The sequence below is a fragment of the Coregonus clupeaformis genome, chromosome 34 (assembly GCF_020615455.1).
Source record: "Coregonus clupeaformis isolate EN_2021a chromosome 34, ASM2061545v1, whole genome shotgun sequence".
In the NCBI taxonomy this organism is placed as follows: domain Eukaryota; kingdom Metazoa; phylum Chordata; class Actinopteri; order Salmoniformes; family Salmonidae; genus Coregonus; species Coregonus clupeaformis.
The window spans coordinates 9,707,943-9,729,630 of record NC_059225.1 but is presented as its reverse complement, the minus strand read 5'-3'; the positions used below and the strand labels follow the sequence as shown (position 1 = coordinate 9,729,630).

At 39.9% G+C, this 21,688-nt stretch overlaps 2 protein-coding genes across 2 annotated transcripts; both read left to right on the top strand.

The window, feature by feature from the left end:
* The first annotated feature begins 5,717 nt into the window (after nt 1–5,717).
* LOC121549694 (B-cell receptor CD22-like) lies at nt 5,718–8,922 on the top strand. Its single transcript, XM_045210312.1, has 6 exons — nt 5,718–5,796; nt 6,082–6,387; nt 6,522–6,782; nt 7,756–7,849; nt 7,962–8,019; nt 8,398–8,922. The coding sequence occupies exons 1-6, from the start codon at nt 5,718–5,720 to the stop codon at nt 8,674–8,676; spliced, it is 1,077 nt and encodes a 358-aa protein (XP_045066247.1). The 3' UTR covers nt 8,677–8,922.
* Nucleotides 8,923–16,626: 7,704 nt separating this feature from the next.
* Nucleotides 16,627–20,832, top strand: LOC121549695 (sialic acid-binding Ig-like lectin 13). Its single transcript, XM_041861537.1, has 8 exons — nt 16,627–16,682; nt 16,917–16,991; nt 17,788–18,174; nt 18,407–18,712; nt 18,849–19,115; nt 19,627–19,720; nt 19,816–19,876; nt 20,037–20,832. Exons 2-7 carry the CDS (start codon nt 16,943–16,945, stop codon nt 19,868–19,870), a joined length of 1,158 nt encoding a protein of 385 aa, XP_041717471.1. The 5' UTR covers nt 16,627–16,682; nt 16,917–16,942; the 3' UTR covers nt 19,871–19,876; nt 20,037–20,832.
* Nucleotides 20,833–21,688: the final 856 nt, after the last annotated feature.

Below are 21,688 nucleotides of genomic sequence, written 5' to 3'. Positions count from 1 at the left end.
TTATGTAATTAAGTATTCAACCCCTTTCCTCAACCCCTTTCTTATGGCAAGCCTAAATTCTTTCCGGAGTAAAGATTTGCTTAACAAGTCACATAATAAGTTGCATGCACTCACTCTCTGTGCAATAATAGTGTTTAACATGATTTTTGAATGACTACCTCATCTCTGTACCCCACACGTACAATTATCTTAAAGGTCCCTCAGTAGAGCAGCGAATTTCAAACAGATTCAACCACAAAGACCAGGGAGCTTTTCCCATGCCTCGCAAAAAAGGGCACCAATGGTAGATTGGTAAAAATAAAACAAATCTGACATTTAATATCCCTTTGAGCATGGTGAAGTTATTAATTACACTTTTGCACATGCCAAACGCAAGAGGAAAACCTGGTTCAGTCTGCTTTTCAAAAGACACTGGGAGACAAATTCACTTTTCAGCAGGACAATAACCTAAAACACAAGGCCAAATATACACCAGAGTTGCTTACTAAGACAACATTGAATGTTCCTAAGTGGCATTGTTACAGTTTCGATCGGCATGAAAATCTATTGCAAGACTTGAAAATGGCTGTCTAGCAATGATTAACAACCAAATTGAAAGAGCTTGAAGAATTGTTTTAAGAATGATGTGCAAATGTTGTACAATCCAGGTGTGCAAAGCTCTTAGAGACTTACCCAGAAAGACTCACAGCTGTAATCGCTGCAAAAAGTGCATTGACTCAGGGGTGTGAATGCTTAAGCAAATTAAATATTTCTGTATTTCATTTTCAATAAAACTCCAAACTTTTCTAAAAACATATTTTCACTTTGTTATTGTGTGTAAATGGGTGAGAAAACAAATACATAATCAATGTTTTATTCAGGCATTAACACAACAAAATGTGGAATAAGTCAAGGGGTATGAATACTTTCTGAAGGCACTGAGTATACCAAACATTAGGAACACCTTCCTAATATTGAGTTGCACCCTTTTGCCTTCAGAACAGCCCTCAATTCATCGGGGCATGGACTCAACAAGGTGTCGAAAGCGTTCCACAGGGTTGCTGGCCCATGTTGACTCCAATGCTTCCCACAGTTGTGTCAAGTTGGCTGGATGTCCTTTAGATGGAGGATCATTGTTGATACACACAGGAAATTGTTAAGTGCAAAAAAAAACAGCAGTGTTGCAGTTCTTGATACAAACCGGTGCGCCTTGCACCTACTACCACACCTTGTTCAAAGGCACTTACATTTTTTTGTCTTGCCCAATCACCCTATAAATGGCACACATACACAATCCATGTCTCAGTTGTCTCAAGGATTAAAAATCCTTCTTGAACTTGTCTCCTCCCCTTCATCTACACTGATTGAAGTGGATTAAACAAGTGACATCAATAAGGCATCATAGATTTAACCTGGATTCACCTTGTCAGTCTGTGTCATGAAAAGCGCAGTAAGATACTTCTAAATGTTGGTTCTGATCTATCACCTAATACCTACTCATATATCCATTGACAGTGAGTGGTAGCCTGAACTGCATGCAGACAAGTCGTTTCATTGTAATTTCATACATTTTACCCACATATAAGCAAAGCAGTTTCCACAAAACTGAAATTAGCTTGTTAGTCCCTTTTCTGTCAGTCCCACCATATCCCCATCCCCACCATATTGCAGCATCAGAATAGTGTAGTGTCCAATAGTCCATACTTTCTCTCTTCTCTCTCTGAATCATCTGGTCCCTCCACCTCTCAATTCCTGACCCTGTCCTCCAGAGCCTTCAGCTCTCCCTCCACCTGTTGGGGAGGTCGGCTCTCAACTGCTGGGTAAAGTACACCCTCGGCTCCTGGGTCTCCTTCTCCCAGAAGGCCTTGGGTAGGTCGAAGAGGTTTTTTCATTCTGGAAGGGATACAGCTTTTGACAAAATTGACTTTTGCTAGCAGGTTTAAAGCAATTTATGCAGCAGGTTCGGATAATTAACGTAGCAGGTTAGGAAAATTAGACTGATGTAAAGAAAAGGGTTATGGTTAGCTGAAATGCTAAAAAAATTCAACTTTTGACATTAATTTGACAAAAGCTGTATCCCATCTACACATCATCGTCGAAGAGGGTGCCCATGTACACCTTGCCGCCCAGGCCCGGCAGGTCGCTGGCTCCCTTCCTGTGGCACCACGGCCATGCTCTTTTCATGAAATTTCAATAAGAAGTCATTTTGGGAGTAGGGCCCGATTACCGAACGGCCCCAGATAGCATATGATAGCAAAATGTGTTGAATATCAGGACATTTGCTTAAAAACAGCAACATTTCTGATCAGCTTCATGACAAAATGTGTGGAACAGCATTATAAAACTCTACATTTTCCCTCTCTGCACCATGGCAAAATGGGTTTAAATGTAGTAAGTAAACTCCTGGGGGGAAATACACCTCAAAGAGGAAGTGAAACAAGAAAAACAGGAAGTTAGTGCAGTAGAAGTTGAGTGGTGTGTGAGAATCAGTCAGATACAATTATAGTTACTCTGTTACATACCAAGTATGTTTTTCATGTAAAAAAATTATGTGAGAACCAAATGTTTTGTATCGAACTCAAATGTAACTTTTTTTTTGTCTTAAAGAAATTAATAGTGGATTTTGGTTCATGATTTAACTATATGTTTTAATCCCACATACATTCCCATTGAAGCCTGGGAGACAGGGGAGAGGGAGATGGTTATATTACCTAAAGTTTCCTTTATTATATTTATTGATGTATCAGGGGAGGACTTAGCAATTTGGGGGCCTGTTTCAAAATGCTGTTGAGGTGTTCTTCTACCCCCATTAAGTCACATTTAATTAAATGTATAGGCCATATAAAGCTGTTGAATCAGTGGATAAAACATAATTTGTCTTTAGAATCAGTCAGTGGACAACTAAGGCCCATTTCATTTGAAACTGGTGGAATATGATTAAGGCCACCTCTGCAATGTCTCAAGTGACAGAAACAGAAGGTTCATTAGAAAATTGAAATGTTCTGAGCACTTATTTATGCATACAGTGTTTTCACAACTGATGAGGACACCCAGTACATAGACTATTCAAGCATCCTGTTATATAAATACTGTAGTATTCTTTTAAAATAATTTCTCACACTCTTATTAGGAAGTACGTCACTGATGAGATGTGAGTTGTGTCACATATATTTCATCACTTTGGTTTGTCAGACCACACTATGATTGTGTGATAGTCTCTCCTGTGGACCGTGTACATCATTGGAAGGCAAGTGTCGACTTCTTCACTATCTTATCTTTACATTTTAATGTTCAGATTAAATTTAGGAAATGAATTACAAGTAATGAGATTCAATATGTTCAAAGTACTGTTATCCGTTCATGTTTTAGCTTCACAACTGAAAGACATACACAACATGACCAAAAGTATGTGGACACCTTCTCATCAAACAACTCATTCCAAAATCATGGGCATTAATATGGAGTTGGTCCCCCCTTTGCTGTTATAACAACCTCCACTCTTCTGGGAAGGCTTTCCAGTAGATGTTGGAACATTGTTGCGGGGACAACATCATTAGTGATGTCGGGCATTGATGTTGGGCAATTAGGCCTGGCTCGCAGTCGGCGTTCCAATTCATCCCAAAGGGTTTCAATGGGTTTGAGGTCAGGGCTTTGTGCAGGTCAGTCAAGTTCTTCCACACCGATCTCAACAAACCATTTCTGTATGGACCTCGCTTTGTGCACAGGGGCATTGTCATGCTGAAAAAGGAAAGGGCCTTTCCCAAACTGTTGCCACAAAGTTGGAAGCACAGAGTCGTCATTGTATGCTGTAGCTTTAAGATTTCCCTTCACTGGAACTAAGGGACCTAGCCCGAACCATGAAAAACAGCCCCAGACCTTTATTACTCCTCCACCAAACTTTACAGTTGGCACTAGGCATTTGGTCAGGTAGCGTTCTCCTGGCATCCGTCAAACCCAGATTTGTCCGTCAGACTGCCAGATGGTGAAGCGTGATTCATCACTCCAGAGAACGCGTTTCCACTGCTCCAGAGTCCAACGGCGACGAGCTTCAGACCACTCCAGACGATTCTTGGCATTGCGCATGGTGATCTTAGGCTTGTGGGCGGCTGCTCGGCCATGGAAACTCATTTCATGAAGTTCCCGACGAACAGTTCTTGTGCTGACGTTGCTTCCAGAGGCATTTTGGAACTCGTTAGTGAGTGTTGCAACCGAGGACAGACGATTTTTACGAGCTACCCACTTCAGCACTCGGCGGTCCTGTTCTGTGAGCTTGTGTGGCCTACCACTTCGCGGCTCAGCCGTTGTTGCTCCTAGACGTTTCCACTTCACAATAACAGCACTTACAGTTGACCGGGGAAGCTCTAGCAGGGCAGAAATTGGACCTATGACGGTGCCACGTTGAAAGACACTGAGCTCTTCAGCATTGCCATTCTACTGCCAATGTTTGTCTATGGAGATTGCATGGTTGTGTGCTCAATTTATAGCCAAATCCACTCATTTGTTGGGGTGTCCACATACTTTTGTGTATATAGTGTATTTGATATGGGGATTGTTCAATTGTTCAGTGTTGTGTGAGTTAAGCTACTCTACTAGTAAGTGTGTGTTTGTCCTGTTTCAGGTGATCAGTAGTGTGTGAGTTCTCACATGGCTTGTCCTGAGAACATGTTTTTTCTCATTGGCCTCTTTATGTCAGGTGAGTCTTCCACACAGCAACAACTAGTTATGAATCAGACAGAGGAATTGTGATGATATTTCATGGTATGAGCTACAGTATATTCCCATCTGTGTCAATGTGTAGAAAAAGTGTACAGTTGACTCCTGATAATGTAGAGGGTTCTTCGCACAGTGCTGATATTCTCTTATTCTTAAACAAACGTTAAACTTTAGAAAATGACACAGACACTGAGTATATGTAAAATATCTTTAGTTATGCAATTGTAGGCAGACGTTAATATTGAGTCAACAGCGAAATGTAGCTCTTCATAAGTTCTGCAAAGTGTCCAAAACAATCTCTGCTTTTCATACATGCACGCCCCTCCCTGGCAGATCAGGAGCCACCTTGTTTTCTTCTTGTGGCTATGTGTAAGCAACGAGAAATTGGAACAATACAGGTCCTCAAGTTTATCTCTATCCCATGTCCTTGACTACACGCCCAGACCAGCTGCAGGGAGCTGGAGGGAACTATCCTTACGAAAAGCACAGCATTGGTAGTTAAGAAATGTCTCTGCTAATGTTAAGCATATTAATTGTTAACTATTAATATTAAGCAAATCAGGTAAATACGTGATTAATAAGTATAGTTTAATAGTCTGGATTCAATGCTGGATGAATGCTCCAGTTTAGGGCATGGAGTCGCGACATCAGGAATCACCTGTACATTGAAATGAGTTCATATGTTTTGCTGAAGAGGGGAGAATATTGGGAGAGAGTGACTGGACTGAAAATATCACATAACCTCCCTGATGTTGTCCTTTATGTTGCAGGTGTTTTGGCCTGTTTTGGCGAACGAGGTTTGATCACCACAATGCCAGATAGACTGGATGTACTGACTGGCTCCTGTGTGCAAATCCCATGTGCATTTGAAATTCCCTGACCAAAAGGACTATACATTTAACAGCACAATACTTACCTTTGGAGTGTGGATTAAAGAATCACCACAGTTTGCTCAGAGTCCGAACAATGTGATATTTAACAGTAGTAAGACGGTTAACAGATATCAAGGGAACATAACTGGAAACATGTCCCAGAAGAACTGCACCACAGTCTTATTCAATGTAACCACCAGTTACTCTGATAAATACTTCTTCAGGATTGCAAGTCAAGCATACATTGCAACAGACAATAAAAGTCTGTTAATATAGATGTCAGGGGTAAGAGACTATTTAACTGTTTACCAACTATTTTATCCAGTTTAGATTCCTTGCATCAAAGATAAGAGTAGAACAAGTGGACAGTGTAGCTATTAGTAATATAGATGTCAGGGGTAAGAAGACAGAGACTATTTAACTTTTATAAACTTTTCTAAAATGATATGAGTAGAATAAGACCAAGTAGACAGTGTGTCTGTCAGAGTAAAATATATTTATTTTTAATGTATTACAGATTTGCCTCCCAGTCCCATCATTACTGTCTCAGGTGAGGTGAAGGAAGGGACCGCTGTCAGTTTGAACTGCTCTGCTGTCGCTCCCTGTCCCGAACACCCCCCTGAGTTGACATGGACTCTCCCAACACAGTTCACACCTGAGAACCAACTGCAGGAGAATCATGACCAAACCAAATCAGTTCTCTCCACGGTGACCTTCACTCCGTCGTACCTTCATCATGAGAAGAACATCACTTGTACTGCAGTCTACCCAGTAGGGACTAGCAACAAGATAGCTGAACATACCATGATGCTTAACGTTTCATGTAAGATTTAGTCACAGTTTCCTGTAGAATAGATCATTCTATCATGTTTTCACTTATGATTGTCATAGTGGTTTTGATTAGACTGTTCAATAAACCACATCCAGATACATTCTAAATGAACCCTTCTCCCTCAGTCTCTCCTAAGGACACCTCAGCCTCCATCAGTCCAGCTGATACAGTATTAGTGGGCAGCTGTGTTAATCTGACCTGCAGCAGTACAGCCAACCCTCCTGTGACAAACTTCACCTGGTTCCAGATCAGTGGGGGTAAACCAACACAGGTAGCATCTGGACAGAGTTACACCCTCACTGTTTGTGATGGAGGACAGTACTACTGTGAAGCAAGAAATAGTCACGGCCTTGGGAAGTCAAAGGAAGTGATGCTGGCTAATAAAGGTGAAACGGGCACGTCGGGCACAATCTTAGTACACAATCACTGTATATACAAGAGTATGTGGACACCCCTTAAAAGTAGTAGATTTGGTTATTTCAGCCACACCCGTTGCTGACAGGTGTATACAATCGAGCACACAGCCACGCAATCTCCATAGACAAACATTGGCAGTAGAATGGCCTTACTCAAGAGCTCAGGGACTTTCAACGTGGCACTGTCGTGGGATTCCACCTTTCCAACAAGTCAGTTCGTCAAATTTCTGCCCTGCTTGAGCTAACCCGGTCAATTGTAAGTGCTGTTATTGTTAAGTGGAATCTTCTAGAAGCAACAACATCTCAGCCGCGAAGTGGTATGCCACACAAGCTCAGAGAACGGGACTGCCGAAAGTGCTGAAGCACATAGTTCGTAAATATCATCTGACCTCAATTGCAACATTCACTACCGAGTTCCAATCTGCCTCTGGAAGCAACGTCAGCACTAGAACTGTTTGTCGGGAGCTTCATGAAATGGGTTTCCATGGCCGAGCAGCCGCACACAAGCCTAAGATCACCATGCGCAATGACAATAATCGTCTGGAGTGGTGTAAAGCTCACCGCCATTGGACTCTGGAGAGGAGGAAACCGGATCTCTGGAGTGATGAATCCCGCTTCACCATCTGGCAGTCCGACGGACGAATCTGGGTTTGACGGATGCCAGGAGAACGCTACCTTCCCCAACATATAGTGCCAACTGTAAAGTTTGGTGGAGGAGGAATAATGGTCTGGAGCTGATTTTCATGGTTCTGGCTAGAACCCTTAGTTCCAGTGAAGGGAAATCTTAATGCTACAGCATACAATTACATTCTATATTCCATATTAATGCCCATGATATTGGAATGAGATGTTCGACGAGCAGGTGTCCACATACTTTTGTTCATGTACTGTCCTTTAGAGATATTTTTGTGAGAAATGACCATAATATGTGCTGTATTTTCAGAGCAAGAAGAGCCTGTTTACCCAATGGTTTTTGGGATTGCAGCAGGAACTCTGGGGGTCTTTCTGCTTATCAGCCTGGTCTGTCATTTTGGATGGTAAAAACTATTCCTGGCATCAATTCAAAACTATTTATTTATGTTGTGTTTGTGCTTTTGCATATGAAAACCCTCTCAGTGGATTCAGAATACCTTTCTAAATGTCTTCCAGGAGGAGAAACTCTAGGCTCCCCGATGGACTTGAAAGGACGGACAATCCACAGGGACAGGTGGGAATAAGGCTCAACATTCAAAAACCATCTACAAAGTGTATCTAAGCAATTACTGAATTAATGATGAAACTACCCAAAGCCATGAGGTTAACATCATTTTAGAGAATGTTTAGGGTGAGATGACCACACTGAAAGCAGTTCCAGATCCTGTAAGAACATTGAATGATAACAGAATAGCTGTTGGACTTTGACAGTATTTTCTGTAGATTGGAGCTCATTTGTTGTCATAATGTAATTATTTTCTTTTGTCAGTTTAATTGACATTGTCATTGACATCCCCTCAGTATGTGTTGTGTAACCTGCTGACTTTAGAGTTTTACAAATGACTGAGCTTAGAACTTTACACCTGTTCCTCTCTCTGTGTTCTCTCCACAGAACTCCCCGGTTGGGACGGTGTGTGTTAACCAGACCACAGCCGGAGAGAAACCAGAGGAACCTGCAGAAGACCAGCCTGAAGAGATCCACTATGGTGACATAGAGTTCTCCAAACTACGGCCCAAAGAGACCCCAGCTGCAGCCCAGGACAGGAACAGGGTCCAGGGGCAGGAGAGTGAGTACGCTGAAGTCAATGTGACCAGGAGAGGGCCCCAGGAACCACACCTTAACTACATAGATGGGCTTTATGCACAAGTGAATAAAAGAGGTGCATTTTAAGTATTTGGGGTATATACAGTATGTCTTGTGTGCACTGAGCTCCAACAGTACTGGGACAGTGCCATTTATTTAACTTTTTAGAATCCGTTCTCCAGAACTTTTGATTTGAAATGAAACATTGACTATGAGGTTAAAATGCATACTGCCAGCTTTAATTCCAGGGTATTTTAATCCAAATCGGGGGAACTGTTTAGAAATTACAGCACGTTTTGTACATAGTCCCCCCATTTTAGGGGACCAAAAGTATTGGGACAAATTCACTTATGTGTATTAAAGTAGTAAAAAGTGTAGTATTTGGTCCCATATTAGCAATGACAACATCAAGCTTGTGACTCTACAAACTTGTTGGATGCATTTGCTGTTTGTTTTGGTTGTGTTTCAGATTATTTTGTGCCCAATAGAAATGAATGGTAAAAATGTATTGTGTCATTCTGCAGTCACTTTTATTGTAAATAAGAATATAATATGTTTCTAAACACTTCTAATGTACATTAATGTGGATGCTACCACGAGGATGGATCATCCTAAATGAATTGTGAAAAATGATGAGTGAGAAAATATCATACTCCCCCCCCAAAATGCTAACCTCCCATGTTATTGCAATGGTGAAAGGTTAGCATGTCTTGGGTGTATGATATTTGTGCCTCTCTGAACAAAAAAGAAGAGAAATCATTGATAAAGTCAATCATAAATCAATCTGGATTAATACAAGTTGCAACAGGGAGACAACTTCCAGCATAGAAGCAGAGAAAATGTCTAACTGGCCTCTTGGAGTCCAGCCCTTTATATCCTAATCAGACACACAAATGTTCTGTCAACACCAGCCTGAGAGGCTTGTAGGAAGTCAAAAGAAAAGGCAGTGGCTTTGTCAGCTACTACAGAATCAGTGTTTCACAGAATACAATAATAATCAGTGTGTCCTCGGTCCTTGGACCTCCAGTCTGGAGTCAATCACTATCAACAGTTATGAGTTTAATCCATAACATACAGCATTGATTCTAGTGACCATCATCCCGAGTGTTAGAAACAGAATACTGGAAATCATGTGTTACATAAAGGGAAACTATATCAATATTGCAAACATTATGTTTATTACTCTAACCTGAATGTGAACTTTATTCATCTTAAATATTCCATTACATATATATGTTTAATGTATATATTTTGGGGAGTTATGTCAGTTTTTATGTTGTGTTGATCAAGAGACACAAATGAGGCTGAAATTGATATTTGTTTATTAATTGCACTGTAATAAAAACTTTACATTACATTTCCATGAAGTCTCAGTTTTATTGGTCCAACATGTTGCATGTCTCATTAGATCATAATGATTTTTATTGGAAATAATACAAAAGTGAGAAGAAATGCTAATGAATCTTTCCCCCTGAGCCAACCAGATGTATTTCCTCCACATGTTCGTAGCCAACGGCCATTCAGTAATCCCAGGGACTAGTGAGCAAATAAAAGGATATTGAGGTAACATTCTGCAAGAAATGTTTAAATTAATATGGATATTAAAGCTTGTCATGATTAGATATGATTCTTTGGGCTATAGCTTGTAAACATCCAATGCCTTTATACTTCATTGCAAGATGTCAGTAAGGTACTGCTAAACACTGATTCTGCTCTATCACCTAATATCTACTCATATAGCCACTGACAGTGTGTGGTAGCATAAACTGCATGCAGACACCTCGTTTCATTGTATGTTCTTACATTTTAGAACCTTTGGGTTACATACCCACATATACTCAATGCAAAATTGCAATGTGCTTGTCAGTGATTGTTTTTATCAGTCCCACCCTATCCCCATCCCCAACATATTGCAGCATCAGTGTGTAATGTAGTGTCCAATAGTCATAGCTTTCTCTCTTCAAACATTCCCTTCTGATTCAATTCATTCCTGACCTTGTCCTCCAGAGCCTTCAGCTCTCCCTCCTCCTGTTGGGGGAGGTCAGCTCCCACATGCTGGGTAAAGTACGCCCTCAGCTCCTGGGTCTCCTTCTCCCAAAAGGCCTTGGGCAGGTCGAATAGGGTTTATTTACAGAAGGGATACAGCTTTTGTGAAAATGGACTTTTCCTAGCAAATTTAGGAGAACTTGTGCAGCAGGTTAGGATAATTAATGTGGTAGGTTAGGATGCTTAGATTAAGGTAAGGAAACAGGTTTGGGTTAGCTAAAATAAAAAATGTAATCAACTTTTGACGTCAATTTGACAAAAGCTGTATCCCTTCTAGACATGACCGTTGAAGAGGGTGCCCATGTCCACCTTGCTGACCAGGCCCTGCAGGTCGATGGCTCCCTCCTGTGGCTCCCAGCCCACCATGCTCTTCCTGGCAGATAGAAGTGAAGCAATGAAAGAGGAAGTGTGTGCAGGAGAAATTGAGGAGTGTGTTATAATCCGTCAACTACAATTACAGTTACTCTGTCTCTGACAAAGTCTATTTTACGTGTTGAAAGATAATGTGAGAACTGGGTATCTTTTACTGAACTCAAATTTAACTACACAAATTGGATGGATTTTGGTTTATGATTTAGCTACATATTTGTTAAAATCCCACAAACATTCCCATTCAAGCCTGGGAGATAGAGGAGAGGGAGATTTAATTGTAATTTATTTGATTTAACCTTTATTTAACCAGGTAAGACCCATTGAGGTTAAAAACCTATTTTGCGAGGGCGGCTTGGCAAGAAGGCAAAACAGGGAAATAGCAGCGTGTGCATAAAATATTACAGAAAAATACTAAATACACAAAAGACAAAGAGTCACAAGTTACAGATACAATTGAAGATTAGAAACAACTGCAGCTATCACAAACAGTGTTGTCGATCAGAGTCTTAAAAACAGGCAAGGACACTAACTTTAATATCTTTTGAAGCATGTTCCAGGATGAAGGGGCATTATGGGGAAAAAATTGTTTCCCCATCTCAGTTCTAGCCTTAGGAACAGACAAGGACAGCATTGACTGTGAATGAAGACTGTATTGAGTGACTGATATGGTCAGTAAGGAACAGAGATACAAAGGGAGTTGTCCTATCGACACATTGCACACAAAAGTGTACCAGTGCTTTAGCCTCCTGGTGGAGAGAGAGGTCCATTGCACCATAGCATTGCACCATAGCTATATTGCCATCTGTCTCAATGTGTAGAAAAGTGTACAGTTGACTCCTGACTTTTCTACACATTGAGACAGATGGGAATATAGCTCATACCATGAAATATCATCACTTGTGCTTATTCCTCTGTCTGATTCATAACTAGTTGTTGCTGTGTGGAAGACTCACCTGACATAAAGAGGCCAATGAGAAAAAACATGTTCTCAGGACAAGCCATGTGAGAACTCACACACTACTGATCACCTGAAACAGAACAAACACACACTTACTGGTAGAGTAGCTTAACTCACACAACACATTGCATTGAACAATCCCCATATCAAATACAGTATGTCTTTGAGTGTTGAGTTCACAGAGCATCTGTTTAATGGGTTCCAGTATAGAGGAACTGCTGAGTTCAACTATCTTACTGAAGGCAGTTTAAGACCATATAAAGTCAATGATGACTGAGGAGAGAAGACACAGTTAGTTGGAGAGACAGTGGTCTGATACAAGACAGGAAGTTGGTGAAGTATGTCTACATGACGGCAGAATGGTGTTAACATCTACTAGTCACTGTTTCTCTGCATCTTTTGTGCAGTTACCAGAATAATAATATTATCTATTTTAACTTTATATCTATTTAGAAGTTATTGTGTCAGTTTTTATGTTGAGTGTTAAACCAGACAAACAATTGGGACTGAAATTAAGGTTGTTTATTAATTGCACTGTAATAAAAACCTTTACATTCAATTTCCATGAAATCTTTTGGTCTTATTGGTCCAACATTTTACATATCTCATTAAAATGGAATACATTGAGATGTTGTGTCACTGGCCTACACACAGTACCCCTTAATGTGGAATAATGTTTTTAGACATAAAAAAAAATAAAAAAAATAAAAAATAAAAAGCTGAACTGTCTCGAGTCAATATGTATTCAACCCCTTTCTTATGGCAAGCATAAATAAGTTCAGGACTAAAGATTTGCATAACAAGTCACATAAGTTGCATTGATTCACTCTGTGTGCATTACTAGTATTTAACATGATTTTTGAATGACTACCCCACACATACAATAATATGTAATGTCCCTCAGTCGAGCAGCGAATTTCAAACAGATTCAACCACGAAGACCAGGGCGCTTTTCCAATGCCTCACAAAGAAGGGCACCTATTGGAAGATGGGTGTATCCCTTTGAGCATGGTGAAGTTATTAATTACAATTTGGATGTTTTATCAATACACAGATTCACTACAAAGATACAGGCATCCTTCCTAACTCAGTTGCCGAAGAGGAAAGAAACCGCTCAGGGATTTCACCCCCAGGAGGTTGGTGGCACCTTCATTGGGGAGAATGGGCTTGTGGTAATGGCTGGAGTAGAATAGGTGGAATGGTATCAAATCCATGAAACACATCACTGAGTACCACTCTTCATATTTTCAAGCATGGTGATGGCTGCACCATGTTATGGGTATGCTTGTCATCAAGTTTTTTAGGATAAAATAAATGGAATAGAGCTAAGCAGAGGCAAAACGCAAGAGGAAAACCTGGTTCAGTCTGCTTTTCAAAAGACAATGGGAGACAAATTCACTTTTCAGCAGGACAATAACCTAAAACACATACACCAGAGTTACTTACTAAGACAACATTGAATGTTCCTAAGTGGCCTACTTACAGTTTCGATCGGCATGAAAATCTATGGCAAGACTTGAAAATGGCTGTCTAGCAATGATTAACAATCAACTTGAAAGAGCTTGAAGAATTTGTTAAAGAATTACGTGTAAATATTGTACAATCCAGGTGTGCAAAGCTCTGAGAGACTTACCCAGAAAGACTCACAGCTGTAATCACTGCAAAAAGTGATTCTAACATGTATTGACTCAGGGGTGTGAATACTTTATTTTGTAATTTTTTTGGGGGGGGGGGATGGATCAGCTTAATATTGCAGATAGAGTGTATCTTCTATCAATGTAATTGTCTGCATCACTTCCAATCCCCCATGTTTTTTTAAATATATATATACTCCCCTTTATTACTTTTCAACCCCGCCATCCTTTCCCTACTTGGAGTAAATTAGTGAACAACAATGCCCAGGCCTCTACTTCCGGTCTATACTTACTATCTACACCTTATGGACAAAGTTAATTTTACAATAATTATATTATATATATATATATATATACATACACACATATTTGTTTTGCTCCTGAACTTCTTCTACTCTCAACCTCTCCGATCATTTTCATGATTTCCATCCGGTTTGCTTCTATATGCCATATCTTTCTAACTGTGCTCTTTCCCAAAAGCTCCCAACATACAACCTATATACTGAGTGGCGCAGTGGTCTAAGGCACTGCATCACAGTGCTAGCTGTGCCACTAGAGATCCTGGTTCGAATCCAGGCTCTGTCGCAGCCGGCCGCGACCGGGAGACTCATGGGCGGCGCACAATTGGCCTAGCGTCGTCCAGGGTAGGGGAGGGAATGGCCGGCAGGGATGTAGCTCAGTTGATAGAGCATGGTGTTTGCAACGCCAGGGTTGTGGTTTTGAATCCCACGGGGGACCAGTATGAATAAATAAATAAAAAATAGAATATGTATTCACTAACTGTAAGTCGCTCTGGATAAGAGCGTCTGCTAAATGACTAAAATGTAATATACTTATTATGGACACAGTATGCTTACATTATTAGCTATCTTTGTTATTATTTGTTGTTATTTGTTATTAGTCCCATCCTTCAACTCTATTCAATACCTCCCATCTATCTCTTAACACCATCCATATAGGATTTCTATTTGCCATATATATTTCAACCGTACTGTGATGTTTTAAATGTAAATGTAAATGGTTGAGAAAACTAATCCATTTAATCCATGTTTCATTCAGGCATTAACACAACAACATGTGGAATAAGTCAAGGGTTATGAATACTTTCTGAAGGCCCTGAGTATACCAAAAATTAGGAACACCTTCCTAATATTGAGTTGCACCCCCTTTTGCCTTCAAAACATCCTCAATTCATCGGGGCATGGACTCAACAAGGATGCTAGCTTAAAAATCCTTCTTGAACTTGTCTCCTCCCCTTCATATACACTGATTGAGGTGGATTTAACAAGTGACATCAATAAGGAATCATAGCTTTAACCTGGATTCACCTGGTCAGTCTATGTCATGGAAAGCGCAGTAAGATACTTCTAGACGTTGGTTCTGATCTATCACCTAATACCTACTCATTTATCCATTGACAGTGAGTGGTAGCCTGAACTACCACTGGGGGGTTGGGGTGCGAAGGGGCCCAAAATGCCGTAGTCCGACCCTGGTTAGGAGAGCATTTTTGCCTGCTACGGAAAAGTCCATTCCATATCGAAGTGGCGTGAAAATAATGTTTCTATGTGGTATCCAGCTCACCAGGCTCTGCTTGGCAAATAGACTCCAAAGAGGAAGTGAAACAAGAACAATAGGAAGTTGTTGAAGGAGAAGTTGAGTGGTGTGTTAGAATCAGTCAGATGCAATTACAGTTACTATGTTTCATACCAAGTCTGTTTTTCATGTTGAAAAATGATGTGACAATAATTTGTTTTGTATCGAACTCAAATGTAACTTTATTTTTCTGTCTTGTGTAAAATTAATAGTGGATTTTGGTTTATGATTTAGCTAAAAAAAATAAAAATCACACACACATTTCCATTCAAGCCTTGGAGATAGGGGAGAGTTTCCTTTGTTGTATTTAACAATGTATCGGGGGCTGACTTAGCAATTTGGTGTCCCGTTTCAAAATGCTGTTGTCTTGTCCTAAACCTAAAATAATAGTGGATTTTAGTTTATGATTTAGCTAAAACATTTTACAAATCCCACAGATATTTCCATTGAAGCCTGGGAGACAGAGGAGAGGGAGATGGTTATATTACCTAAAGTTTCCTTTATTATATTTATAGATGTATCAGGGGCGGACTTAGCAATTTGGGGGCCCGTTTCAACATGCTGTTGACTTTCCTAACCCCAAAAGGTACATTTACCCCCCCCACACACACACACACCCCCACCCAAATAAACTGCTTTTATTATGATTATCACACAATTAAAAACCTATTATGTATAACAGTTTCATTCCTGGCGTAAATAAATGTATAGGCCATATAAAGCTGTTGAGTCAGTGGATAAAACACACTTTGTGTTGAGAATCAGTCAGTGGGCAGCTGAGGCCCATTTCATTTGAAACTGGTGGAACATGGCTAAGGCAACCTCTGCAATGTTTCAAGTGACTGTCACGATCGTCGAAGGGAGTAGACCAAGGCGCAGCGTGAGATTTGTACATCTTATTTAATTAAGTGCACACACAATAAACAAAACAACAAACAATACGTGAAGTCCACGGTACAAACACAAAACCAACTGGAACAAGATCCCACAACTATTGTGGGAAAACAGCCTGTATAAATATGGCTCCCAATCAGAGACAACCAGCAACAGCTGACACTTGTTGCCTCTGATTGGGAACCACTCTGGCCAACACAAAAATACAAAACTAGAATCCCGACATAGAGCAACAACACATAGAATCTACACACCCTGGCTCAACATATAGAGTCCCCAGAGCCAGGGTGTGACAGTGACTGAAACAAATTGTGCAAGAGTAGAACGTTCATTAGAAAAATGCAATGTTCTTAGCACTTAAATGTAAAAACAATGCTTTCACAATTGATAAGGAAGCCCAGCACATAGATTATTCAAGCATCCTGTTATATAAATACTGTACTATTCTTTTGAAATAATGTCTCATACACTTATTAGAAATTACGTCACTGATGAGATGTGAGATGTGTCACATGAATTTCAGCACTTTAGTTTGTTACACCACACTATGGGTGTGTGATAGTCTCTTCTGTAGACAGTTTACGTTACCGTCTAGGGTAAGTATCGACTTCTTCACTATATTCTCTGTTAATTTCAATGTTCAAAATAAATTTAAGGAAATTATTTACAAGAAATTAGATTTATTATGTTCATAGTACTGCTATTCGTTCACGTATTAGCTTCACATTACAACTGAAAGACATACTGTATTTGATATGGGGATGGTTCAATGCAATGTGTTGTGTGAGTTAAGCTACTCTACCAGTAAGTGTGTGTTTGTCCTGTTTCAGGTGATCAGTAGTGTGTGAGTTCTCACATGGCTTGTCCTGAGAACATGTTTTTTCTCATTGGCCTCTTTATGTCAGGTGAGTCTTCCACACAGCAACAACTAGTTATGAATCAGACAGAGGAATTGTGATGATATTTCATGGTATGAGCTACAGTATATTCCCATCTGTCTCAATGTGTAGAAAAGTGTACAGTTGACTCCTGATAATGTAGAGGGTTCTTCGCACAGTGCTGATATTCTCTTATTCTTAAACAAACTTTAAACTTTAGAAAATGACACAGACACTGAGTATATGTAAAATATCTTTAGTTATGCAATTGTAGGCAGATGTTAATATTGAGTCAACAGCGAAATGTAGCTCTTCATAAGTTCTGCAAAGTGTCCAAAACAATCTCTGCTTTTCGTACATGCACGCCCCTCCCTGGCAGATCAGGAGCCACCTTGTTTTCTTCTTGTGGCTATGTGTAAGCAACGAGAAATTGAAACAATACAGGTCTCTGTTCCTCAAGTTTATCTCTATCCCATGTCCTTGACTACACGCCCAGACCAGCTGCAGGGAGCTGGAGGGAACCATCCTTACGAAAAGCACAGCATTGGTAGTTAAGAAATGTCTCTGCTATTGTTGAGCATATTAATTGTTAACTATTAATATTAAACAAATCAGGTAAATATGTGATTAATAAGTATAGTTTAATAGTCTGGATTCAATGCTGGATGAATGCTCCAGTTTAGGGCATGGAGTCACGACATCAGGAATCACCTGTACATTGAAATGAGTTCATATGTTTTTGCTGAAGAGGGAGAATATTGGGAGAGAGTGACTGGACTGAAAAGATCACAGAACCTCCCTGATGTTGTCCTTTATGTTGCAGGTGTTTTGGCCTGTTTTGGCGAACGAGGTTTGATCACCACAATGCCAGATAGACTGGATGTACTGACTGGCTCCTGTGTGCAAATCCCATGTGCATTTGAAATTCCTGACCAAAATGACTATACATTTAACAGCACAATACTTACCTTTGGAGTGTGGATTAAAGAATCACCACAGTTTGCTCAGAGTCCGAACAATGTGATATTTAACAGTAGTAAGACGGACAACAGCTATCAAGGGAAGATAACTGGAAACATTTCCCAGAAGAACTGCACCACAGTCTTCTTCAATGTAACCACCAGTTACTCTGATAAATACTTCTTCAGGATTGAAAGTCAACCATACCGTGGAACAGACCCAGACAAGTCTGTTAATATAGATGTCAGGGGTAAGAGACAATTTAACTGTTTACCAACTATTTTATCCAGTTTAGATTCCTTGCATCAAAGATAAGAGTAGAACAAGTGGACAGTTTAGCTATTAGTAATATAGATGTCAGGGGTAAGAAGACAGAGACTATTTAACTTTTATAAACGTTTATAAAATGATATGAGTAGAATAAGACCAAGTAGACAGTGTGACTGTCAGAGTAAAATATATTTATTTTTAATGTATTACAGATTTGCCTCCCAGTCCCATCATTACTGTCTCAGGTGAGGTGAAGGAAGGGACCCCTGTCAGTTTGAACTGCTCTGCTGTCGCTCCCTGTCCCGAACACCCCCCTGAGCTGATATGGACTCTCCCAACACAGTTCACACCTGAGAACCAACTGCAGGAGAATCCAGACCAAACCAAATCAGTTCTCTCCACGGTGACCTTCACTCCGTCATACCTTCATCATGAGAAGAACATCACTTGTACTGCAGTCTACCCAGTAGGGACAAGCAACAAGACAGCTGAACATACCATGATGCTTAACGTTTCATGTAAGATTTAGTCACAGTTTCCTGTAGAATAGATCATTCTATCATGTTTTCACTGATGATTGTCATAGAGTGGTTTTGATTAGATTATTCAATATACCACATCCAGATACATTCTAAATGAGCCCCTCTCCCTCAGTCTCTCCTAAGGACACCTCAGCCTCCATCAGTCCAGCTGATCCAGTATTAGTGGGCAGCTGTGTTAATCTGACCTGCAGCAGTACAGCCAACCCTCCTGTGACAAACTTCACCTGGTTCCAGATCAGTGGGGGTAAACCAACACAGGAAGCATCTGGACAGAGTTACACCCTCAATGTGACTGTTGGTGATGGAGGACTGTACTACTGTGAAGCAAGAAATAGTCACGGCCTTGGGAAATCAAAGGAAGTGAAGCTGGCTATTAAAGGTAGAAGCAGTGGCACATTCAATATGACACAACATTAAGAACATAATAGAGATAGATAGATATAATGTAGAAGAGATATACTTGTTTTTGTGGAACAGACCAGATAAAGCATGCCTGCTATATGTATCTAGGCATGATACAGTTGTAGGATCTTAAATTGATTACTATTTTGTTGCTGAGAAGTTTCTTGCACCGCAGGAAATGCAGATAAGCTTTGTGATTTATATAAATTCACAGAACACCTGCACCAAAACATGGTTGTATTAATAGTATTGCACTTTTCATGTAGCCTTATTTTGGCCAGCTAATAGCCTAACCACCAATGGAACAACATTATGGACTAAACGTTCAAATCCTTTTGCTGCAGGATTATTTTGCTGCAACAATACTGGTCAAATTAAGATCTTACATCTGTACATCTACAGTACACGTGTAATTTGTAATATTAGACAATGTGCAAAATGTTTCCTCTTTTTGGAACAGATGACCATAATATGTTCTTTATTTACAGGGCAAGAGGAGCCTGTTAACCCAAAGGTTTATGAGATTATAGGAAAAACCTTGGCGTTGCTTTTCCTTTTCAGCCTGATCGTGTTCTTTGCATGGTAATAAGCTATTCCAAGCCTCAATGCAAACATATTTATCATGCTGTTTGTGCTTTTGTATATGAAAACCTAAATGATTTATTATTGTCTTCCAGGAGGAGGAGAACATCTAGACTCTCCAATGGGTTTGAAACAACAGACAGTTCATAGGGACAGGTGGGAATGTTAGAGTCATCTTTTAAAACCCATCTAGGATGTGCATTTAAGGAAGAATTGAATGAAAAATGTGTTGTATAACCAACTGTAACTATGAAGTCATTCTTCTTCTGAAGTGTCTGTCCTGACACCTGTTCCTTTCTCTGTATTCTCTCCTCAGAACTTCCCGGTTGGGACGGTGTTCTCTAACCAGGCCACGGTCGGGAGAGGGGACCAGGAACCACCACTTAACTACCTAGATGGGCTTTATGCACAAGTGAATAAAAGAGGTGCATGTTAAGTATTTTGCCAATAGATATGAAGTGTTTATGTAGATTAATGTAATTATGTATCAGTTTTCAATTGGTACTTTAGTTACTTTATATTTGTGTGCTCTTTGATTATCAGCATATTTGTAGAATTTTCTGGGATGAAAAGTGTTTCACTGCTACTATAGTGGTGATACGATGATGTAGGCTACACTTTATTTTTAGCCAATTCATTTTGAGTGTTGAGTTCACAGAGCATCCGTTTAATGGGTTCCAGTATAGAGGAACTGCTGAGTTCAACTATCTTACTGAAGGCAGTTTAAGACCATATAAAGTAAATGATGACTGAGGAGAGAAGACACAGTTAGTTGGAGAGACAGTGGTCTGATACAAGACAGGAAGTTGGTGAAGTATGTCTACATGAAGGCAGAATGGTGTTAACATCTACTAGTCACTGTTTCTCTGCATCTTTTGTGCAGTTACCAGAATAATAATATAAACTATTTTAACTTTATATCTATTTAGAAGTTATTGTGTCAGTTTTTATGTTGAGTGTTAAACCAGATGAACAATTGGGACTGAATTCATGGTTGTTTATTAATTGCACTGTAATCAAAACCTTTACATTAAATTCCCATGAAATCTTTTGGTCTTATTGGTCCAACATTTTACATATCTCATTAAAATGGAATACATTGAGATGTTGTGTCACTGGCCTACACACAGTACCCCATAATGTGGAATAATGTTTTTAGATATTAAAAAAATACAAAATGAAAAGCGGAACTTTCTCGAGGCAATATGTATTCAACCCCTTTCTTAAGGCAAGCCTAAATAAGTTCAGGAGTAAGTTTTGCATAACAAGTCACATAAGTTGCATTTATTCACTCTGTGTGCAATACTAGTGTTTAACATGATTTTAGAATGACTACCTCATCTCTGTACCCCACGCATACAATTCTCTGTAATGTCCCTCAGTCGAGCAGCGAATTTCAAACAGATTCAACCACGAAGACCAGGGAGCTTTTCCAATGCCTCACAAAGAAGGGCACCTATTGGAAGATGGGTGTATCCCTTTGAGCATGGTGAAGTTATTAATTACACTTTGGATGGTTTATCAATACACCCAGTCACTAAAAAGATACAGGCTTCATTCCTATCTCAGTTTGGCTCGTGGTAATGTGTTTCATGCCATTCCATTTGGACCGTTCCAGCCATTATTATGAGCCGTCCTCCCCTCAGCAGCCTCCACTGATTTCACCATAAGGCCATTGGTGACTTTAAAACAGTTACAAAGTTTAATGGCTGAGGATGGATCAACAACGTTGTTGTTACTCCACAATACTACCCTAAATGACAGAGTGAAAAGAAGGAAACATTTACAGAATCAACATATTCCAAAACATTCATTCTGTTTGCAATAAGGCACTGAAGTAAAACTGCAAAACGTTTTGCTAAGAAATTAACTATATGTCCTGAATACAAAGTGTTATGTTTGGGGCAAATCCAACACAACACATAACTGAATACCACTATTCATATTTTCAAGCATGGTGATGGCTGC